This window comes from Temnothorax americanus, unplaced genomic scaffold (genome assembly GCF_048541705.1).
Source record: "Temnothorax americanus isolate GAGA-0224 unplaced genomic scaffold, ASM4854170v1 Scaffold11, whole genome shotgun sequence".
Lineage (NCBI taxonomy): Eukaryota > Metazoa > Arthropoda > Insecta > Hymenoptera > Formicidae > Temnothorax > Temnothorax americanus.
In genome coordinates this window covers 4,512,294-4,532,473 of record NW_027509242.1, presented here as the reverse complement: position 1 = coordinate 4,532,473, position 20,180 = coordinate 4,512,294, and the positions used below count along the sequence as shown (strand labels likewise).

The 20,180-nt window shown below is 38.2% G+C and overlaps 1 protein-coding gene across 3 annotated transcripts in view; it reads left to right on the top strand.

Moving 5' to 3' along the window:
- Sns (sticks and stones) overlaps positions 1 to 20,180 on the top strand; it is a 279,018-nt gene that overhangs the window by 207,074 nt on the left and 51,764 nt on the right. For all 3 annotated transcript variants that reach the window (XM_077420590.1, XM_077420580.1, XM_077420599.1), the window contains exons 2-3: positions 1,114 to 1,254; positions 3,148 to 3,321. In XM_077420590.1, the coding sequence (XP_077276716.1) occupies positions 1,114 to 1,254; positions 3,148 to 3,321 (315 nt within the window). The remainder of the gene's footprint in view (positions 1 to 1,113; positions 1,255 to 3,147; positions 3,322 to 20,180) is intronic.

The window sequence follows — 20,180 nt, the reverse complement described above, 5'->3', positions numbered from 1 at the left end:
GAAGCAATTAGAACCTCACTATCGTCTGCTAAAAATTGAGAAATTATACCGAGCTAGCGGGATAGTTTGATCCTCGGCAAACTTATTATTGTTGGTACGAGCGCTGCTGGAACGGTTACGTCGACGTAGGTTAGCATAGTTGATACGCGAAACGCTTCCTTGACTCGCGTGATAATCAGCGGGTACGAGGAGCAAAAAGGACCCGCGTAATATGCAATTAAAGTTAATTAACCAAAACGATCGACGCAACTGAACGTGAAGTCGTGGATTACGAGCGAGTGACGGAATCGGAAGTGGACGTGCCGTTGCGCGATAAATGCTGGATAACCGCACGGTTATTAGCCGCTATACGCGCGGTTATCGATTCCGAAGTTACGGGTTTCTAACTGGACTCGTTTTTTACGTTTATACCCTTTTGCCACTAATTGGCCGCTCGTTCTTTTCTCTTAAAACAAAAAAATTGATGACAAGTATCGTAAAACTTGAGATTTTTCATAAACCTGTTTGTGCTGTTTAATGCGTACGAATTGCGAGTTGAAGTTTTAACGAAAATGTTTATATTATGTTACATGTTGCATTTTATTTGTTTTTACAAGTATAATACTTTAATTCTAAAGATTATATAAATATACGATGTGTGAACTGGCATTTTCTGTTTCTCTGTCTGTGTTTATAAATATATAAAAATAATTTGCTTTTTTAATTGAAATATTCATCGATGGATTTATTTATTACGATTCTTCATGTAAAATATGCGATTAATTTATCTGTAATTTTATTTTTTATGAGTGTATAAGGGAGTTATATACTTTTAAGCATGTCTAAGATTCGAGGATTCATCAAAGCATAATCATAAAATCAGTCATTGACTCGCAATACTTGTTTATGCAAATAGGTATATGCATAAATCTTACGCAGACGATTTCTGCGAGGAGAAAACACGATGTAAACATAATTTTATAGCTTACGGCACATCACCCTACTTTGCTTTACTCTATCGAGCGAATAAAACGCAGGCAAAGCGGCGGCATGCGGAAGCACACGAGCTTATATATTGTCCCTCCAAAGAAGCGCAGCTTCCGAATCGAAATAATTGTTATCATTTTGTTACAGGCGAGGGACAATATTTTCGGGTCAGGCCGAGTAACAGTTCCGTGCTGGAAGGTGGCGAGGTGATAATTTCTTGCGAGGTGGGGAACCGAGTTGGTACCGTCCAATGGGTCAAAGACGGATTTGCTTACGTCATACAACCGAGTGAGTATACGATAAATTGAAATATAAATTGTACAACCGTGACCACTCTTTTTTCTCAAACATCGTCTTTCGGAGAAGCCACCAGATTCACTGCTCCGAAGAAGGAACTATTTTTCTCAACGAAAATATCAAGGCATATATCAGCAGTAATTATTTTATTATGAGAGATTTAGAATAAAATTTCAGGATTATCATTAATTGAAAAAAATATTGTTTTCTATATTTTATTATTTATTACTTTTTTCACAAAAATCGGATTTTAAGATCCAGCAGAGTCTAATTTAAAATTTATTGAACGGCGTTGAAGAAGGATCGTTACTTTCTGATTTCCTCTCCAACCTATAATTGAACGCCAATTATACTCATAAGAGGAAACTGATTAGACCAGTTTTTCCCCCGGTATTAACGCTCTCCAGTTTGAATCTTGAATAACGTGAAATATGAAAGTATTGAAAAATTATGATAAGAACGGCCAATTACGGTTTCTTCAGGAAAACATGATTTTGAGACAAGTTTCTCAAAGTGTTATGCATATATCGTAGGCATAAATATTGCAATGCCACAGGTATAGTGCAATTTTAATTGAAAGTTGCATTTATCTCGATATTTTCCTTTGTAAAATAAAATTTATCTGTCTTTACCAATTCGCGTTTGGCTCCAATAAATCCACTTAAAAAGAGAATGATCCGAAAAGTCGTTCGATATAGATATATTGATAATAACGAAGATAAAATGCATACAGAGCAAATCGTGCATTGTTAAATTCAGTGAAGACAGGTAATCCTGTATTTGCGCAATTAACGCCTCGGGAAAACCCACTCGGATCTAAATTCACCAATTAAAACCGCGCACAAAAGCTGCTTATATTTTTAATAGGAAATTGGGTCTCCGCTTTACGCGGGATTGTTTTACGCACGGACATTTTCGGGCAACATATTAACACACTAATCAAGAATCACCAGTGCCTACTCCTGTTGTTTTTTGCTTTATCCGCGGATTTACGTCGCCGTATATACGTTACGATTATACGCAGTCCACAAACACGTATCCCACATAAAGTGGTTTTACAGTCTATTTCTCTCACATTAAACCTTCAAACTATATTAATTGAAATTTTATTAGACAAAATTTTAGTATAATACTCAAATTTTTTATAGAATTTTACAGAGAGATAAAAGAAAAATATTAAATACATAAATGCAGACGTTTTTATTTCAATAAAGCTGTTAATTTAAAGTACAAAGCTTTTAATTTAATTTTCAGACGATGACTAAATTATTTTAACAAAATTTTCCGTTTCCAAAAAAGATATTTTATTTGTCGAACTTTTAATTTATAATTGATTGACGATTAGCTTAAAAACTAGCAACTGTTGAACATTTATTGATATTAGTTTTCAGAATGTTGAAAATTTCTGTGCACGATAGCAAAATCTGAATAAAGATAAAATAAGGATGGGCAAAGAAGAATTTAATCTCCCTTCTCTATGTATATATCTTACATTAGTATATACGATTTTTACGATCTAACTTAAGGAACGTAGCAACGTTGTGGATTTGTTATTTAAGCGTGACTGTAAAGAGGAGCCTCGTCCGAGAGCGGGACCATCGACGGTGAGCGGTTAATTACTCAGCGGTCTCATCGGCTTCCGCCTATCGTAATCGCATCGTTTTGCCGAGAGTGCTCGCATACCAGCCAAATAAGCGCGTAATAAACAGAGCTGAAATTAAAGCCGAGATATTAGCCGCGCACCCGCTTTATGAATTACGAAGCTCCTCAGCCACGAGGCTGAAAAATGTTACCTATAATCGGTTAATTTACATCGATCGATCGTTGCCCGAGAACGCGCAACGTGATATAACGCATATAAACGATCCCGAATTGATGTTGCAGACGGCGAAATCGTGGGCCATCCCAGGCTAAAATTGATCGGCGATCAGAACGCCGGTATTTTCAATCTGAGAATCACCGACGCGTCTCTAACCGACGACGGCGAGTACGAGTGTCAAGTCGGACGATATCTGCGGATCAAGCCAATCCGCGCCAGCGCTCACCTGATCGTCACCTGTAAGTCGAAATATGATGATGCACGAATAGAAAGTTTAACTCACAAACTCAGACCTGTCCAATTCGAAAAAGAAAAGGCAGAGAGGCTCCTTATTTTTATTCGCGGTGACTCTTAACGATAGGATTAAAATCTACTAACGAGACACGGATATAACGAATACATGTTTAAATGGCAATTTATAGTCTTAGCCTGTTTTTCTCTGTGTTTCTTTTTTTCCGTCTCTTTAAAGAAACGATACAGAGAAGGTGTTTTGCGAGAATTTGGAGAGGTCTGATTTAACTTTTTTGCCGCCTATTATAAGAGTCTGATAGCTTAATTAACGTGTAAATGCATCTTCACTTGATTTAAATGGTTTTTTTTTTTATAAAAATAATTTCATTTATCTTGAAATGAAATAAATTAAAATTTTGGCATGCGAAAGGATAATTTTTACGGTTTAACGTAAGATCTCACACTTCATATATTTATTCGTATCAACGAATTCTATTCTTGTTAGACAAAACCCGCTCGCTAACGAAAATGACGAAACATCTATGACAGATCTCACAATCAGCGAAATCGCGAAGTTCGATAAAGATAAACGAAGTCGACTGTCGTGTCGTGCGAGAGCACTGTACGTTAATTAAAATTTTCTGAGCGTAACCCGCGATATTCCTCGGCGCAATCCGGGAAAATTCCAGCGGCAAGATACGAAAAATACTCGGCTCCTGCTTGGGAATAATCGTGACCGAGTCGGTTCCGACGAGGGCCCCGCATGGGCGTGGTACTTAAAATGCAAAGCGTGCCGTAACTCGAATTACAAACTCACGATCTCGAAACTGTACTTAAAGTTAATTTACGCGGTCGTACGTTGGGTATTACGTTGTGTAACGCCCCGTCGACGTCGCGAAAGCTCGACTTTCGGGGGTTCTGCGCGAGAGCGGTTGATCACACCCCGACAATGACATTTGTTGGCCCGGTATACTAGCGTTCCCGCGCCATCGACAATGTCCTTTCCTCTCGCTCTCTCTCTCCTTCCTCTCTTTCTCACCCGTCGGTAAATTATGCGGAAGTTATTAAGCGCGACAATATGCACTCGTCCGACAGACTTCCGCGTAAACTAGTTTCGCGAAGCGCGGAACGAAGCTAGTTTTCGTTATGCGCGCGCGACCTTTCCGGCGCGGCGCGCGACGTGCTCGATTTTTGAGGGACGACGGTCTAGTTCTATAGTACTTGAAGTACTTCTAGTGAGTTCGCGAAATTGCGACCTTTCGTCGGGACCCATCCATCGACCGCGCTATTCTTTTTACCCTCCCATGCACGCGTATGCGGATCGCATTCGTATAGTGTACGTATCGCGGGCGGCACGCCTCGCTTGCCATGACCGGAATGCAATAGTGCGTTCGCGAGTGCATCGTAAAGTTAATTCCGTGACGGCTCCCGGCGCGCGGCGCATCAACTCGCTTCCGATGACAAACGTTCGTTCGAAAATGAATTTTTCTTTCTGCTTTGCGAAACGCGAGAACGCTCGCGAACGTTCGATTGGCGTTGATCCATTTACTCGGCGGGATTCTTCTTGGGTGAAATAAAATTACGTTTTTTCTTTCTGTTTGGTTTTGTACTATAACCGTCGTCCACTGTGGAATTTTTGTTTTTTTATCTTTGTGATTATTTTAAAAAATAAGACGCACGATCTCGTCAGTGTTATTTAGAAAGTCAGTATATATACTGTAATTAACTTGAACTCTCTGATGGATCTCTCTGTGCGTATAAATTGTAAATTATGTAATTACCATAATAAAGAATTCTTCGAGTCAATATTTTTACTGACCTTTCTACTGATGAATGCTCAATGATTTGATGAAAAGGTAGAGCCTCTCGAGATGTGACCTACTTTTCTATAAATAGTATATTAAAAGAAAAAGCATCTTACTACTCCTACTGTATTCCGCTCATTCATATTATAAATGTCTCTTTCAGAAATCTTCTACGACTTCCTAGGAAGTTAGATTTACAGCTTATTTCACACAGTGTGATAAAAAATACAATGAAGAAAATCTTTTTTACACATAATAATACGTACTAAAATTTTGGTTAAACGCAAATAGTTTTATGTAGCACTCTAATGATAGATAATCATTATTATAACGATTAATATCGATTAATAAAATATAACGTTAGTGAAAAAAAAATTGAATATTTTACGCGACAATAAACGTACGTAGGATCACTTTTTTATGCGAGTTCACGCGTAGGAAAATAGCACCGTTAAAATGATATTAGCCTTGATGTGCCATGCAAATTCTTAATTCGTTCTCGAGGGGGTATAAGGTTCTCTGGTTTTACATCTGCGCCGGGCTTTTAATAAAACGGCCATCGCGGGCGCGGGCACATTACTAAGTCGTCATATCCGTCAAATCCAATCTTTCTCGTTGCACACGTCCGCGTTCATTATACGCTCCGCGCATACCGGTGACGCTGAAAATACGCGGCAGACACCGTCGACGATAATCTACGCCGCGGGTCAAATGGATCATCGGTGAAAATCGCGCGCGCAAATCTCGAGCGATCGTTAAAGGGATCCTAAAGCCGTCTGTATTACCGATCGAACGCGACTTTTTTAAAACAAATTTATTTTTTTATTGGCTATACATTGCAGATTTAAAAAATTTATTTTTAAAGTTAAAGTATTATGCACTAATGCACATTCATTTTAATTGTTTTTCACGGCGCACATACCTTTTTTGTTAGGTATTTAAGTCTATAATTCTGAAAACGGTATGTTATTCCTTCGTATAATCCATTCTTTACGCGGATCTCATTTTGTAACAAATTGTAAAATTCTTATACGAAGCAAATGTTGTCACGAGTCGACGTCTTATTATCCTTAGAGTTTAGGTAACGAAGATTTAAATCTCTGAAATTATTTTCGTTCTCGGCGTAAAATCGTTCGGCGTGGAAAACATTTACTGCATATACTTTGACTTTGGAAAAGAATTTTTAATTCCGCAAAAACAAATTGAAAAATATGCGTGTATTAAAAAATTGCGTTCGATCGGTAATACAGACGGCTTTAGGTTCCCCTCAACGAGCGACATCAAGCCGGTAAATTCTCACGCCCGGATGCGCCTATTTTGTAAACGCGAGCTCGTGTGTGTTTTTCACGGAGGGGCCCCCGCGTATTTCTCCCGCATACCCGACGTATGCAAACGCGCGCGCACAAACGCGGGATCAATCTGCGCCGTTAATTACGCGCGTAACGGAATTTTCCCGATCCCGCACCGGTAAACGGATATAATTGTATTTCGCTTTACTCTCTATCGATACCCCCGTGTCGTCGTCATATTTCCTCTGCCTTAATAATTCAAATCGATTTCTCGTTTGTTTCCCGGTCGGTCGTTGCCGCTATTATCGCCAACAGCGACGTTATCCTGTCACGGACAGGACTTACGGACATCGAGCGTAACAGCTTCGTGAAAATAATTGTCAGAGAAAAGGTCTTTAACCTTCCATCGTTTGCGCAGAGAGAATGAAATGCATTTATCGGATAAAATTAGAGTCGACAGCGCGTCGATATCACGGCAGACATGTCTGATCGATTTTACAACGCTTGTGGAAATTCGAACAAATCGCGTCAATTAGCGAAGTCGAGAATACAATGAGATATTTTGAATGTTTAGAAAATAAATTAAAATGTATGATTGACTTGGTGCCGCGGATTATTCACCAGGCAAAAATCAGTTAATAAACTTGTATGCTAATAGGTCTGATTCAATGCGTTTTTTTTTATTAAAGCAAATTTTCAATATACGTGGTAACTTAAGGCCCAAAAATTTCCGGCCCAAGAATATAGAAAAGGTGATAAATGAAGGAATCATTTTTCTTTTTTAATATAATTATACCTTTTATTTTAATACACTTTTTAGAATGATGAATTAATTTTTCTATACCACTAAAAAATATTCTTTTGTCCTTAAAACGGCTTAACACTACGAAAAAAGAGATCATTTCTTTATCATTAGTCAATTTTCTTCCACGCAAATCGAATTTCAATTTAAAAGATAATCACTTGAGGTTTAGTCGGTGCTGTAGAGCAAATGATGAAGGAATGATCTCCGTAGTGTTAAACCATTTTAAGAATAAAAATTTATAATACCTTTTTAGTATAAGTATAAAAAAACAATTCATTGTTCCAAAAAAATGTATTGAAGTAAAGAATGATTATATTGAAAAATCAAAATGGTTGTTTCATGTTTGTCATTCTTTTTTTATATCCTTGATATATAAAAAGCCGGAAACTTTTGGATCTTGCTATGTATATGCAAACATGCTGAAGAGATAAGTCAAAGAAGAAATCAAGATCAAGGAATCGCGATATTCAGGCTTAAGCCCGTTCAAGATAACACTATATATCAATCTAAAATCATGTTTTATTAATCGTTGCGAAACCACGACATGTTTTTCTACTTCGAAACAACAATATATGCAAACGACGAGAAAATAAATGCCATTCGTATGCATGCCATAACCATTTGAAAAACTCGCGTCCTTCTCGACCGCGGCGCGCGTGGAAGTGTTTCCGTGTACATGATTATTTCACGAAAGAGACTATTGGGACACGCGTAATGCGACCGTCGGCATTGTACCTCTGTTCTTAAATGGAACGGGACACTAAAAACACGTCCGCGCATATTCTCTCAAGATAGGCGCGAAATTCTTCGTTTACATTTTAACAATGTATAACTATAGCGGCAGTCTCCTATGAAGTGATAACGATATTTCTCGGTATTTTTAAATATTCAAGAACGTCATGCGATAATAAGAACAGAAATTTCCCGAGAAAACGAGGGAGCAAATTGATGTACTTCATATTTATTGCGTAAGAATCGGAAGAACATCGAAATTATTGTTAATTTACTACTGTTGTCAAGCACAAGTTTTTATCTCCTTCATAGATAATTTCTTGTTCGAACTATGTAAAATAATGAACAATTTCTTATCTGTTGAATTTATAATAATCAGATTTAATGTGAAACATAATCTCGCTATAGACAAGATATATTTGCGAATAATATTTTTAATTTAATATGGGGATATATATATAAATTTTTCAAAGTGCATATATGTGCATCTCTATGCGCGTATATCTATTCAAAGAAGATAAGGAATAATTAAATCCCTGAAAATATCGCTACGCGGATAAACGGAATTCTCCTTTTATATTTCACCAGCAGAACGAAAATGTGCGGTAGTCGTACTCGTCGTTCACGTTTATCTCTAACGTCAGGGCAGTTTCGGATTGCCGGTGACGCGGGAAGGACCCTTCGGCTTGTCTTGGAAAAAAGCTCACGTATCTCTCCCAGGCATCGTACGAATTCGCGGCGTGATACGCAAAGAATGAGGAAGGGGGAACGTAAGGCGGGACAGATAAAAATGTCGGAGCACGAGAGAACATTTCTTACGATCCAACGAGCAAATGAAGGAGTTGCGGGAAAACTAGAGTGGACGAGAGTGGTATATAGACTATGTACGTGTATACCGTAATAAGAAGCCGCTGCTTTATTAAAAATAGCGGACCAAAGACTCCCGATGAGACGTTTAATCTCCCGGCCGACATTAAGAAAGTAAGCGCACCGGCAACTGTTAACTTTCAGTCATTTAATATACGGCGAAAAGTTTCTTGCGATTTTATCTCGGTTTTCGATGTATTTTTTTGTGAAATAATTTCACCGTATTCCCGTTTAACCGCGCTGCGCACTTTCTTTAAATTGAGAATTTATAAAATTGCCATCTGAAAACGTTCTTGTTTTCTGCTCTTCGTATACTTTCTCTTTATTCGTGTGTAACTGTGTGTTTTTCGCATTTATAATTGCGCATACATTTCTTTTTTAAATGTTAATTGCATGTTTTTTAACTATATTTCTCATTAACCTCGTTATTTTATCATTATTCTTTAATTATTTTTTTATCGTTTTAATCTGCCATTGTTTATTCTCTATCTCGATATCACTGATGTTTTTGCATTATTTTTATTAAGGAAATATTGCTTTATACTTAAAAAAGTTTACCTATCATATAATTATGCTACATTATTTACGTTAAACGAAACTATTTAGCAAGACGACAAAATGTGTTTTCGATTATACAGATTTCCGGTTATATGTATATGTATTCGATTCAACGATTCATTACTCTGACTGGCTGGCACTTCTACAATACAATTTACGTAACGGTTAGTTAATTTGTTGCCGGGTAACAATTATATAAACGTCATTCAATGCGCACTACAATTGCTCGCACAATACCGTTTGTAAACATCGGATAATTTCAGGTAATCCAAGTCGTGTTTACCGGCTATTTATACATATTCTGTTTTGCAAAATGAATGACAGAATGATGAAACACCTGTTTCATAAATTGGATTTTTGCTGCGCCGAAATAACTATCGCTGCGAACGAGAAATTGCAGACTTTTGACGTAAAAACGTCGGTATAAATATCGATATATCAGTGAGAAAAGAAATTTTACGAAGCACGGACAGTTAACGTTTTTCTCTTTTTAATTAAAAAAAAAACGTTAAAATATTATTTATACGAGGTGATCGATATCTATCTGATGCCTGTGCATTATTTATTCGTATGAAGTTCAGGGATGACAAACGTGTCTCTTGCGCGATTTTCTTTCGTGTTCTCGTACGTATGTTTTTTCGAGGGTATTCTCGTGTGTCACGACCGCGACGATGAGAAAGACAGAAGGAAATCGAATTTCGTATAAATTATTCGTCCTTGGACACGCGACGTGGTGTCGTCTCTGCCGCTTTTTCCCCGGTGCAACTTTGCGCGCACTGGACCGTCCTGTCGCTTCCTTTTCTCATTCGAGACACGTATAAGTCGAGGGAAGATATTCTGGACCAGACCCCCTGAATCGTTCACGGCCAGAAGGCCACGTGTGCGCGCTCTTTGGTACGCTCTTTGGCGCGACGTACGAGTAATGTATATACATATGCATGCATCGGCGAGCAGCGTGTGGCGCGCGAGTTTTGTATGTGTGCGCGCGCGCGCGACCAGGGGCCAGGGGCCGTATTCTGTTCCGCTAAAATCCGCTTACCGACAATTGTCGGTGTCGTTGCGCAGCTTTTACACGATATGAAAAACCTGCGCAATGACACTTATTGAACCGACAGTTGTCGGTAGGCAGGAACGGAATACGGGCCCAGAACTGAAAAAGCACGCTGCATTCGTATGGAAAGTGTATAAAACTTTGAAGGGAGGAAAGGTTTGTTTGTTGAAAAGGCCACTCGTGATGGTCGTTTACTTTTCACCGGTTATTCTTTCTAGTTACAGATGATATATATATGCATACACGTATATACAGTTTCAGAATATTTTCAAAAATCTTCGAAGCAGAAAGATATAAAAAGTACGTGCGTGTGTATATATATATATACACATAGTATATATAGTATATATATATATATATATATATATACTATACATATAATAAAGAAAAATATTTTCTACTTTATCTTTATACTGTGGCCGTCACGTCTTCCTGCACGCAAAACTTGATTATTTTTTTAACAGGATTACCGTCCACAACGAAACGAAATAAATCCGAAAAGTACAAGACAAACATTTTTCGCAAACAAAAAGGTTCGATCGCACCGCTTCACGCATCGCTTCCGTTTACGTTTTTCGTCCGGTGAAAAAGCGTATAATAAAAAATATTTCTCGTGCCTTCGATCCGAGCAGGATCACACTATCGCGCCGTCTCGTGAAGCGCGGTTCCTGAAACGCGCTCTCCCGCGTTATCATCATTGCTTACGTGCCATTTCGCCGTGCCCGACTTGCTCGTTTTCGACATATCGCGCATCCTGATCGATACCGTGTCACGGTTTCTATCTGCTATTTACAAAAGGCCAGGGGAGCATCCATCGAAATCGCTCGGCTGCATGCCTGGCATCACTGGCATCAGCGGCAACCGCGTTCTCTCTCTCGCTCTCCTTCTATATACCTTTCTCTATCGCTACATTTTTTTTCTCCCTAAGACCACCCGCTCGACCGCCCTCCCTATTTCTCGCGCCACCTTATCCGCCTCATCCTTCTCGAACATGCAGTTAAGCGACTGATGCTGTTCGGGCGCTCAGTTTTCCACCAACGCGCAACGGTAAAACGGTGTCGCAGCACCAGCTCCACGAGGACCACGAGTGGCAGTTTATTTCGCTTTGCGCAAAGGAAAAGCTCCGCGCGCATGCCATGCCGCCTCTCTACCTACACCCTATACATCTACCAGGGCCATCCGCTTCTCTCCATTACCCTTCCTCTCTCACCCCCGGTGTATATACATTATTCTCGCCGCCGGTCGCCTCCTATCGTCGTCCTTTTCTGTCTCGCGCGCTCCATGGGCGACTTAACGGTAAAAATGAGACTTATAAGACGATCCGGCAAAGAAAAATACTTTCTTACCGGACCGAGGCGCCACGAATAAATCCTCAGTCACAAATACGAAGATAAGAATGACACGTAAACGAAATGTAGCAATGGGACGTAAGCAGCGAGCTATATAAAACGGATATATGAGAATCCGATTCGGTATATGAATGTCAGTTTATATTATTTATTACCATTTTTTGAAATGGGAAAGCAAGTGTCTCTCAGATGTCAAGCATACGAAAATAGATAGGAAAAAAATAAGAAATATAGATATAAATCCATAAAAAATATTGATTTAACGATTACTGTAAGTGATAAATCTATAAGCTTTAAATGTACGGTATGTTTCATGAAAAAGATCAATCGCATTATTATTTAATGCATAATAATTCATACATTTACCGTAATTGCCATATAATATTTAAACGTTATTACCTATTCACGGAAAATGTCTGAATAAGAATCCTGGTTGAGATTTTATTTCTTATATCAATTTTAATTACGGGTCTCCAAAATAGAATAATTTATCGCATCTCTCATTAATATCATTTATCGAGCGCTTCGTGAATTCAATGCGGGAGTCTTCGATTCGACTTAATCGCGGAAAACTCGATAGTGCCCGAACTGATGCTGAACAATGGCATTTGTGACAAGTACGAACGAAGTTACGATTGCGCTGCTCTCTCTCTCTCTCTCTCTCTCTCTCTCTCTCTCTCTCTCTCTCTCTCTCTCTCTCTCTCTCTCTCTCATAGAGATAGAAAGATCGAGAGAGAGAGAGAGAGAGAGAGAGAGAGAGAGAGAGAGAGAGAGAGAGAGAGAGAGAGAGAGAGAGAGAGAAAGGTGCAGCAAGAGAGTTCTCCCATTCGTTGATAATTAACTTTGCAAAACGTCGGCGTTACGCGCGAAGGGCACAGCCGTTAATGCCAATGATCCCCGACAGGAGACGTGCCATGGTCTGGCATAACGCGATTGTGTGTACATACACACGCGGCGTGTCGATGTTCCTCGCGTGCAGTGCCTCGCCAATGCCGCGGCGCGCCGCGCCGCCATGCGCGCAAATGCAATTCCGCGCTTATCATCGCCGGCGAATATAATTGAAGCAGCGCGAAAGAGATAATTTGACAAACGAGCGAGTACGCGAGAGCGCGATATAAAATTAAGCGGCGGTAGTGACGCCGCGCTGGGTATATGTGATACAACGGTTGCAGATGAAGAAGGCTAATGTCGCGCGACGCGCGATGAATAATCTACCGTGCAATGTGAGTGCTATCGGGACTGTCGCGCGTGCCGTCGCGATTAATTGGTCGTAAGGCCGATACACGCGCGCACGTGTGTATGGATTTATCAAAGAAAACTCGGACAGCTCCCAGCACACACGGTGTGTTACGCGTGAAAAGCGCGCTCTCCGGCTGTAATTTGCGCGTCGATTCTGGTGCGCGCATTTAACGGTCGTAATAAAGTTCGCAATTTTTACGGATATTTTTTTTTCCCATCAGGTCGGAAACGATTTTGTATCCTCATAGAGGAAGCTTTGTGACGGTGAAAAAATTTTTTTTCGAGATTTTGATGGAAATAGGTTTGGAATGTTCCAAAATGTCGAGAAATCATATTAGTAAAAAATGTCCGGAAGTATGTATGTATGTGTGTGTGTGTGTGTACGGATTTTTTGTACACGCATCTACTTCTATAATTTTTTAGATATCGGGATGCATTTTTTTTTTAATCGATAGAGTATCATAGAAAGTATGTTCTCCTCAAATTTTATTAAAATCGGTTGACCGGTATAGATTTTATTCGAATTTTTTTTTTTTTTTTTTTTTTAGAAAAGCGTGTTTTATCCTATAGCTTTCTCAATATTTGATATAGCGATCTATATCTAATTCTATTAAATTTTTCAGTTTTTTCTACCCCTATTTCATATATAATTAATTAAGATTTGGTTAATTAGTTCTGGAGTTACAGACATTTCGTACATACATAGTACCCTGATAAAGTTTAGTCTAATCAACCAAATTTTTTATATATGAAATAAATATATATAAAAAATTATAAAATATGTGTAAAAGATTATATATCATGCAATATATATTATATATGAATTTTGTCTAGTAGAACCCTTTGCTCACAAAGCTTCCTCTATGAGGAAGCCAAAAAAGTAAATATTAATAATTATACATTAAATAAAATAAAGGCTTCCTGTAATAATGAGGAAACAATGTGCAAGTTTGTAATTTGCAATTTTTTTTTCTTAGCGAGATTTTGAGTTGGTCATTTGCGTTGCAATTTTGCAATTAAAAGCAAGACCTCGATCATCTATTTACATCTCTAACGTTTAATTTATCGCTGTGCTTAATTTAATCTGACGCTTTAAATTTCAACCATTGAGTAAAAAAAATCGAATCTGTTATATTGAGATTAAAAGGAAGAAAATCAACGGTGAACTCGTCTGCATATTATGGTCGTTTATATTTACTGCATATGATGCCGCACGATCGTTATCGTCGTTATCGTCGTTATTTTAACATCGCATGCCATTTTTTCTCGTTTACGACTCGTGACGTACTGATCCTATTTCTCACGATGAAATATGGCTGATGTATATTCGCAAATTTAAATGGGTTTTAAGAAACAGCGCCCGAGAGAGAGACCTCCTTCGCGGCGCGCAAACTAGAACCTGAACCTGAAATAACGATATCTTAAGCGCAACGTGGCGCTCGTCTTAATGCAAGAATTATTATCGGCGATATTACCTAACGCTAATGAGGCAACTCGGTTTCTTGCAAACTCTGAAGAGAACGTAACTCACAATGTCGGCGCATGGTATATAGACGAGTAGTGGCGTAGTTATCAGGATTTTTATTTTAAAGGCTTTAGAACACGAATCGCGATCGTGATTATTTTAATTAATTAATTTTTATCACTTATTTTTTTTTTTACTCCGTTACCATAAATCTCTAAGCGTTCGCAACTATTAAACTCTTTTGATCTTTCTATTATCAAGAGAAATATTGCGAAATTTGTTTTGACGTAATTATTTTAAAGAGAATTTCGTAGCTCCGCATGTTTGTTTAAAATTATCCTAAACATACATTGTATCTATAGAATATATAAGAAATAAGAATTGAGCGTATCGATAAAGGCAAAAAGAAAACACATATTCCTATGAGAAGATTCCGGCGAAAGACTGGAAATTTTTTGCTACGCTGCTGCTAAGAAAAAAATGCCGAATCGTGAGTTTCCTGGTGGCATCAATGAACTCCGACGATATCGGTGCGGCGCGCGGCGGTTGATGTAACGCGGTTACGTACGCAACCACTTACATCGCATCGGCTTGCATTTTCGCAAGCGATGGTACACTCGCACGCGTCGTCACCGTCCCGGTGGAGATAATTGAAAAACGTCGAATGTGTGATTGAAATTCGAGGGAACGACGATACTCACCGTCGTAGAAGGCAAGCAGGTATCTACCTACATTAAACGGGCGGCGCGAATAAACGTGAAGCATATGCGGAATCTGCCGAAACTAGAAGCAGGATTTAAAACTTGAAAATTTTGCAGAAATTCTGTTAATTTTGAGGAAATCAATGATCGTTCGACGCTGAATGATTCTCTTGCAATAAAGTATGCGTGACTTTTTGTATTTTAATAAGAGTAGCTTAATTTGAATACCTTGCACAAAATTGACATCCACAAATTTATCTATAAATAAACAAATTTATTCAAATTTAATGAAGATTATATTATTCCGATAATCTCTCTGACGGGGAATATATGCGTATATATACATCATGCCGGGCTCAATATGTTTAAATAATTACACTACTTAGTAAGAACATATAATTATACCTAATTCTCTATCGAACTAATTTCTATCTACGCCTATCTAATCCTGGGTCGCAAAACTAGTAATGAATATTTAATGCGTTATTCAATCGTTATGAAAAGATAATATATCCTATTATAGATATTTCCATTTAGGAAGTGTGTTAGAGACATTGTCATTGGCTGCCATAGGTTTCCAAGATGCCCGACAAATGGTGTGGAATAACGGATAACCAGAAATTTGCCAAACGACACGCAACTTGTTGCCACCGCTGACAATTCAATTGTTGTTTACAAGAGAAGCGAGCTCGAGCTTAAACTTAAGACGCGCCAGACGGATTCGATATAAAGCGCCGTAATTAATTCCGAAGTTTTCCAGATTTAATGCGTCTAAAGCGCGACGGGACGTATCGGGTGATCCACAACAGTGGATACGACGGTAGTTGCGGAAATGATCTCTCTCTTTCGCTTTCTCTCTCTCTCTCTCTCTCTCTCTCTCTCTCTCTCTCTCTCTCTCTCTCTCTCTCGGATGTAATGAAACCGGCGATGTGGTCCCAGGGCGAATTCCCTGGTGGCTTCTAGCAACGCCTGCTGCATGCGATGCACCGGTGCATCGCGTCTGTCTGGATCACCGATCACGCGCCAGCCGATGTTGCAAAGGGGACGAGGCATCGTATTATCGCGTTACAAATCGATACTTTGATATAAAAGTATCTCGAAAAACGTGTTATTTTTCTCACTGTTCTCCGCGAATTTTGCATCAGCAAAATTTAAATTGAGATCTGATTACAGAGTTTTACTTAATATTAAAAATTAGTAAACTAAGTATAGATATACATTGGTAATGCTTCTCATCCAATTTTAAATGGATTTTAAGTGTAATTTAATAATTAAGTAGATAAGATAATTGATGTTGACTATTCGGAAATTATCACTTTTACTAGGAAGAAATCATCATCGTTATATTTGACAGAAAATGCTTTAATATTATCACATATAGATTTTCTCAGAGACATGTATATGTGTGAGTTTATGTATATTTGATCTGCATGTATTTTTCTCTCCCGTTTCATGGCGTGACAAAAGAGTCCGGCGTGTGAAAGAAAACTTTGATGCTGAACTAAAGCCGCATTTGTGAGTTACGCTGCGTTACTCTAATGCCCAATGCTATCATTGTCACCTCACGAGACGTCATACATTTCTCGCCAAAAAGTCTATAACCGCCATTTTTTTGACATAACCATCTAAAACATTGGCTTTCGATCCACGAGTCTTATTGATCCCAACGTGGAGTTTTTACATTGTCTCTAATTCCAAATTTTCTTTTGATAAAATGTCTATGTATTATTTGTATACTATAAAAGAAAATAGTATTTGTATTTTGTTAATATACGATTATGGTCGATTGGGGTGACGCATGACGTGTGGCTCTAGAGAGAACGGTCGACTTATGAATAATCAGTGAATGCCGGGTTCGATCCCGGCCGTTAACCCATATATGCTTACTTCGCGTATGTGACGAGTGAGTAGCTCAGGAGTCGGGACCGCGCCGGTCTCAAGCCCGGACAAAGAAAGAGGGTTCGTGGGCAAGGTTAACGGCTTACCCGCACGATAAAACAAAAATGAATGCTCACAGGATCAACAATAAGCCTCAGAAGAGACGCCATAAAGTTGGAAAAACAGGCTCAAGTCTAATTCAGGAGGAAGAAGAAGAAGAAGATTACGATCGATGATCGTGCGTGCACGTGCTGTGAAATATTTAAAACGGAAGTTTTCGTAGAGATAAAGTTTCCGTTGCAAGTGAACTAACGAACAAAAAGTTACCTTCACTCACTTGTGGGTTTAAATCTTAATACATTAAATGAGTCCGATTATGGTAAACAATCGAGTAAATATGCCAATACGGTCGGGCTGGATTTTTTATGCCTAATAATATGTTATTATTCACGTAAATTTATATATATTTTATCGCTCAACAAACTACGCGCCGTATAATAATGCCAATACGAATACACATAAATTCACGTGAATAATATTATTAGGCAAAAAGATCCAGCTCGACCGTATATTGGCACACTTATTTATTTGACTGTAAATCTTAATATTTTAACGTAATTTAATTTCTGGTATTTAATATGATCAACGCGACTTTTTTATATTACTGAGACTTGCGTTTTCCATTTTACTTTTTATTATAAAGAAGCAGATAACAGACTATTATGTACTGTGATTACGAGAGTGACATTTTCAAATGACTGTGTTAAAGGATTTTCTTTTGAAACAGGTAAGTTTGCTTTATCAAAGCAACCTGCGTGGTACAAAGCCAGCCGCATTAATTGCACTTAGGTAATTAAGTCCTTGATTAATTTCTTGGCGAACAAAGGTCGAATGCGCATTAGGTATACATCCGCGGAATAAAGCTTCCACCACTGATATATCTTTCTATGAAATTTTTCATACACTTTCCAAGTTCTTTCAGCCACAAGTTTCTACGGCCAAACAATTTTTCCTTAGCGAAAACGTCGGGAGAGAGAGAGAGAGATCATTATTTATCGCACACAAACACTTTCCCGATTTTCAAGATTATACATCTTTGTAAGTTTCGAATTAAAGTTACAGCAAAGTTGAGTTCCTTTGAAATTTTAACTGAAGAATATGATTTTGATCATCTATTTTCTCCTTTGAAGCTTAGTTTCCCGGAAGACCCTTATTTTCAATCGTTAATTAATTGAAAACAGTGTATTTTCTCAATGTATTTTCGTTGAGAAAAAAATGTATCAAAGGATCTGTATTGAAAAAAATATCCCGAATGTTATGTGAATTTCCCTAAGTTTCGACAAATTTACTGTATAACTTGTGTGAAAATCGTAAATATTTTATTAGAAATTAAAGTATATTTTTGTAAATCAATTTTTGCAAATCAGTCATGTCAACATAATGTTTGATTATCAGAAAAAACCATTTACATTACAAAAATAAAACCTTCAAAATTATATATATAATATCCGATATGATAAATAAGGCAACTAATATTACTCGCAACTATATTATTGTATATCTAGCGTGGTTTTAATATCTCTCTGGTTGTTTATCCGTTAAGTCGTACCAGCATCAAAACAAACTCAAAATACTTACGAGCGTAACGCAGGGTAGCCGGGTCTAATTGAAAGAATCTGGGCAACGCGAATCGGAGCGGAGATTTAAGCGGAGTATATGGCGGCCATATAAACCAGCAGACAACACAGTAGGGAACGGCAATAAGTGGGGCCGGTGAGAATTATGGTCCGACAAAGACAGGGGGGGCGGGAGCAAAAACTGAGGCGGGAAAGCCGCGATATTCGCCGATGTCTCTCGTGAACCTTACTACCTCCTTTCATTCGCGCTCGATGTGTCCTTTGTTGGTTTCCTTGCCCACCCGTCGCTCAGCAATCTCTTCGCAAGTAAAATTCCTCGTAAAAACTCATTGTATCTCACAAGCTTTCTGGCACCACCGGCCAGAAGAAGAATAGAACAATACGGGATGCGCGCAAAAACGAATGTTAAAAGTGCAGGGATTCAAGCTGTGGCTTCTCACACAGCGAGCTGCTAGCTGTATCGTGTCAAACTATATATACCGCGGCTATACCAGTTTCCAAACAAATCACGAGAGATTTTAATAGCCCCTGAATTATTGAATTAAATAGAAAGTATATTCAATCTGGTTTCCCCGAGAGTTTTCCGAGATATCGAATTTTTTGAAGATGTTAATTAGATTTTTAGAACAACAAATTGTTTCACGAACTTTGCACTTTCCTTTTCTCATATATTTTTCGATAATTTTTCTTAGCAGATTATCTAAAAACTATCGAACATTTTAAATTTTTACATTAAATTTTTAATCCTTTATTTTCCATAATTAACACTAAACTGTGCGTTTTATATTATTCTTTTGCAATAATAATTATTATTAACAAATTTTATTTTTACTCGCAGCGAAATTAAGAGCACGTTTTTTTTACGTTAAAGTATTGTAATTTTATGCCGGATTTCCCAACATTTACTTTAACTTGATTCAACTAAAATCTGATGCAAGTTGCTAATTAACCTCCAGTTAGATATTAATCTAGAAATTACTAACTGTGTAATTAAGCCAACCCAATCCAATCAGTGTTGGCGTAATCGGCCTTTAAAGCTTAATGTCGCTCACGCATCTTCATGTTACCCGCATCGATCTCGAGGAGTTGTTTTTGCCGGTTAATAGCTCGTTCTCTGTAATTGAGAAGTCCACCATTACAAGTGGTCTGTCTATCGACCATTCGACTTTGGCTCGATGGATCGCCTCCAATTCTCAAACACTGCGCGAATCTCAATCAAGGAAAGTATCCATTACAACAATCTAGTGCCATTCAAATTACTTTAGTCCCGCGATGCGTTAATCATTCAAATACATCATCGCATTAACGGTAATTCATAACTTCCAACTAGATGAAAAATAAACAAGAATTTCTCTTTCTTTTGAAGAAAGAATTTTGAAAGTAACAAAAGTAATTCAGGAAATGCATCAGTGAGATCGACAATGCTGCAACACAGCGTTTGATGTTACATGAGCTGTGTAACATCTGTATCTTATTATCGTTGCAACTATC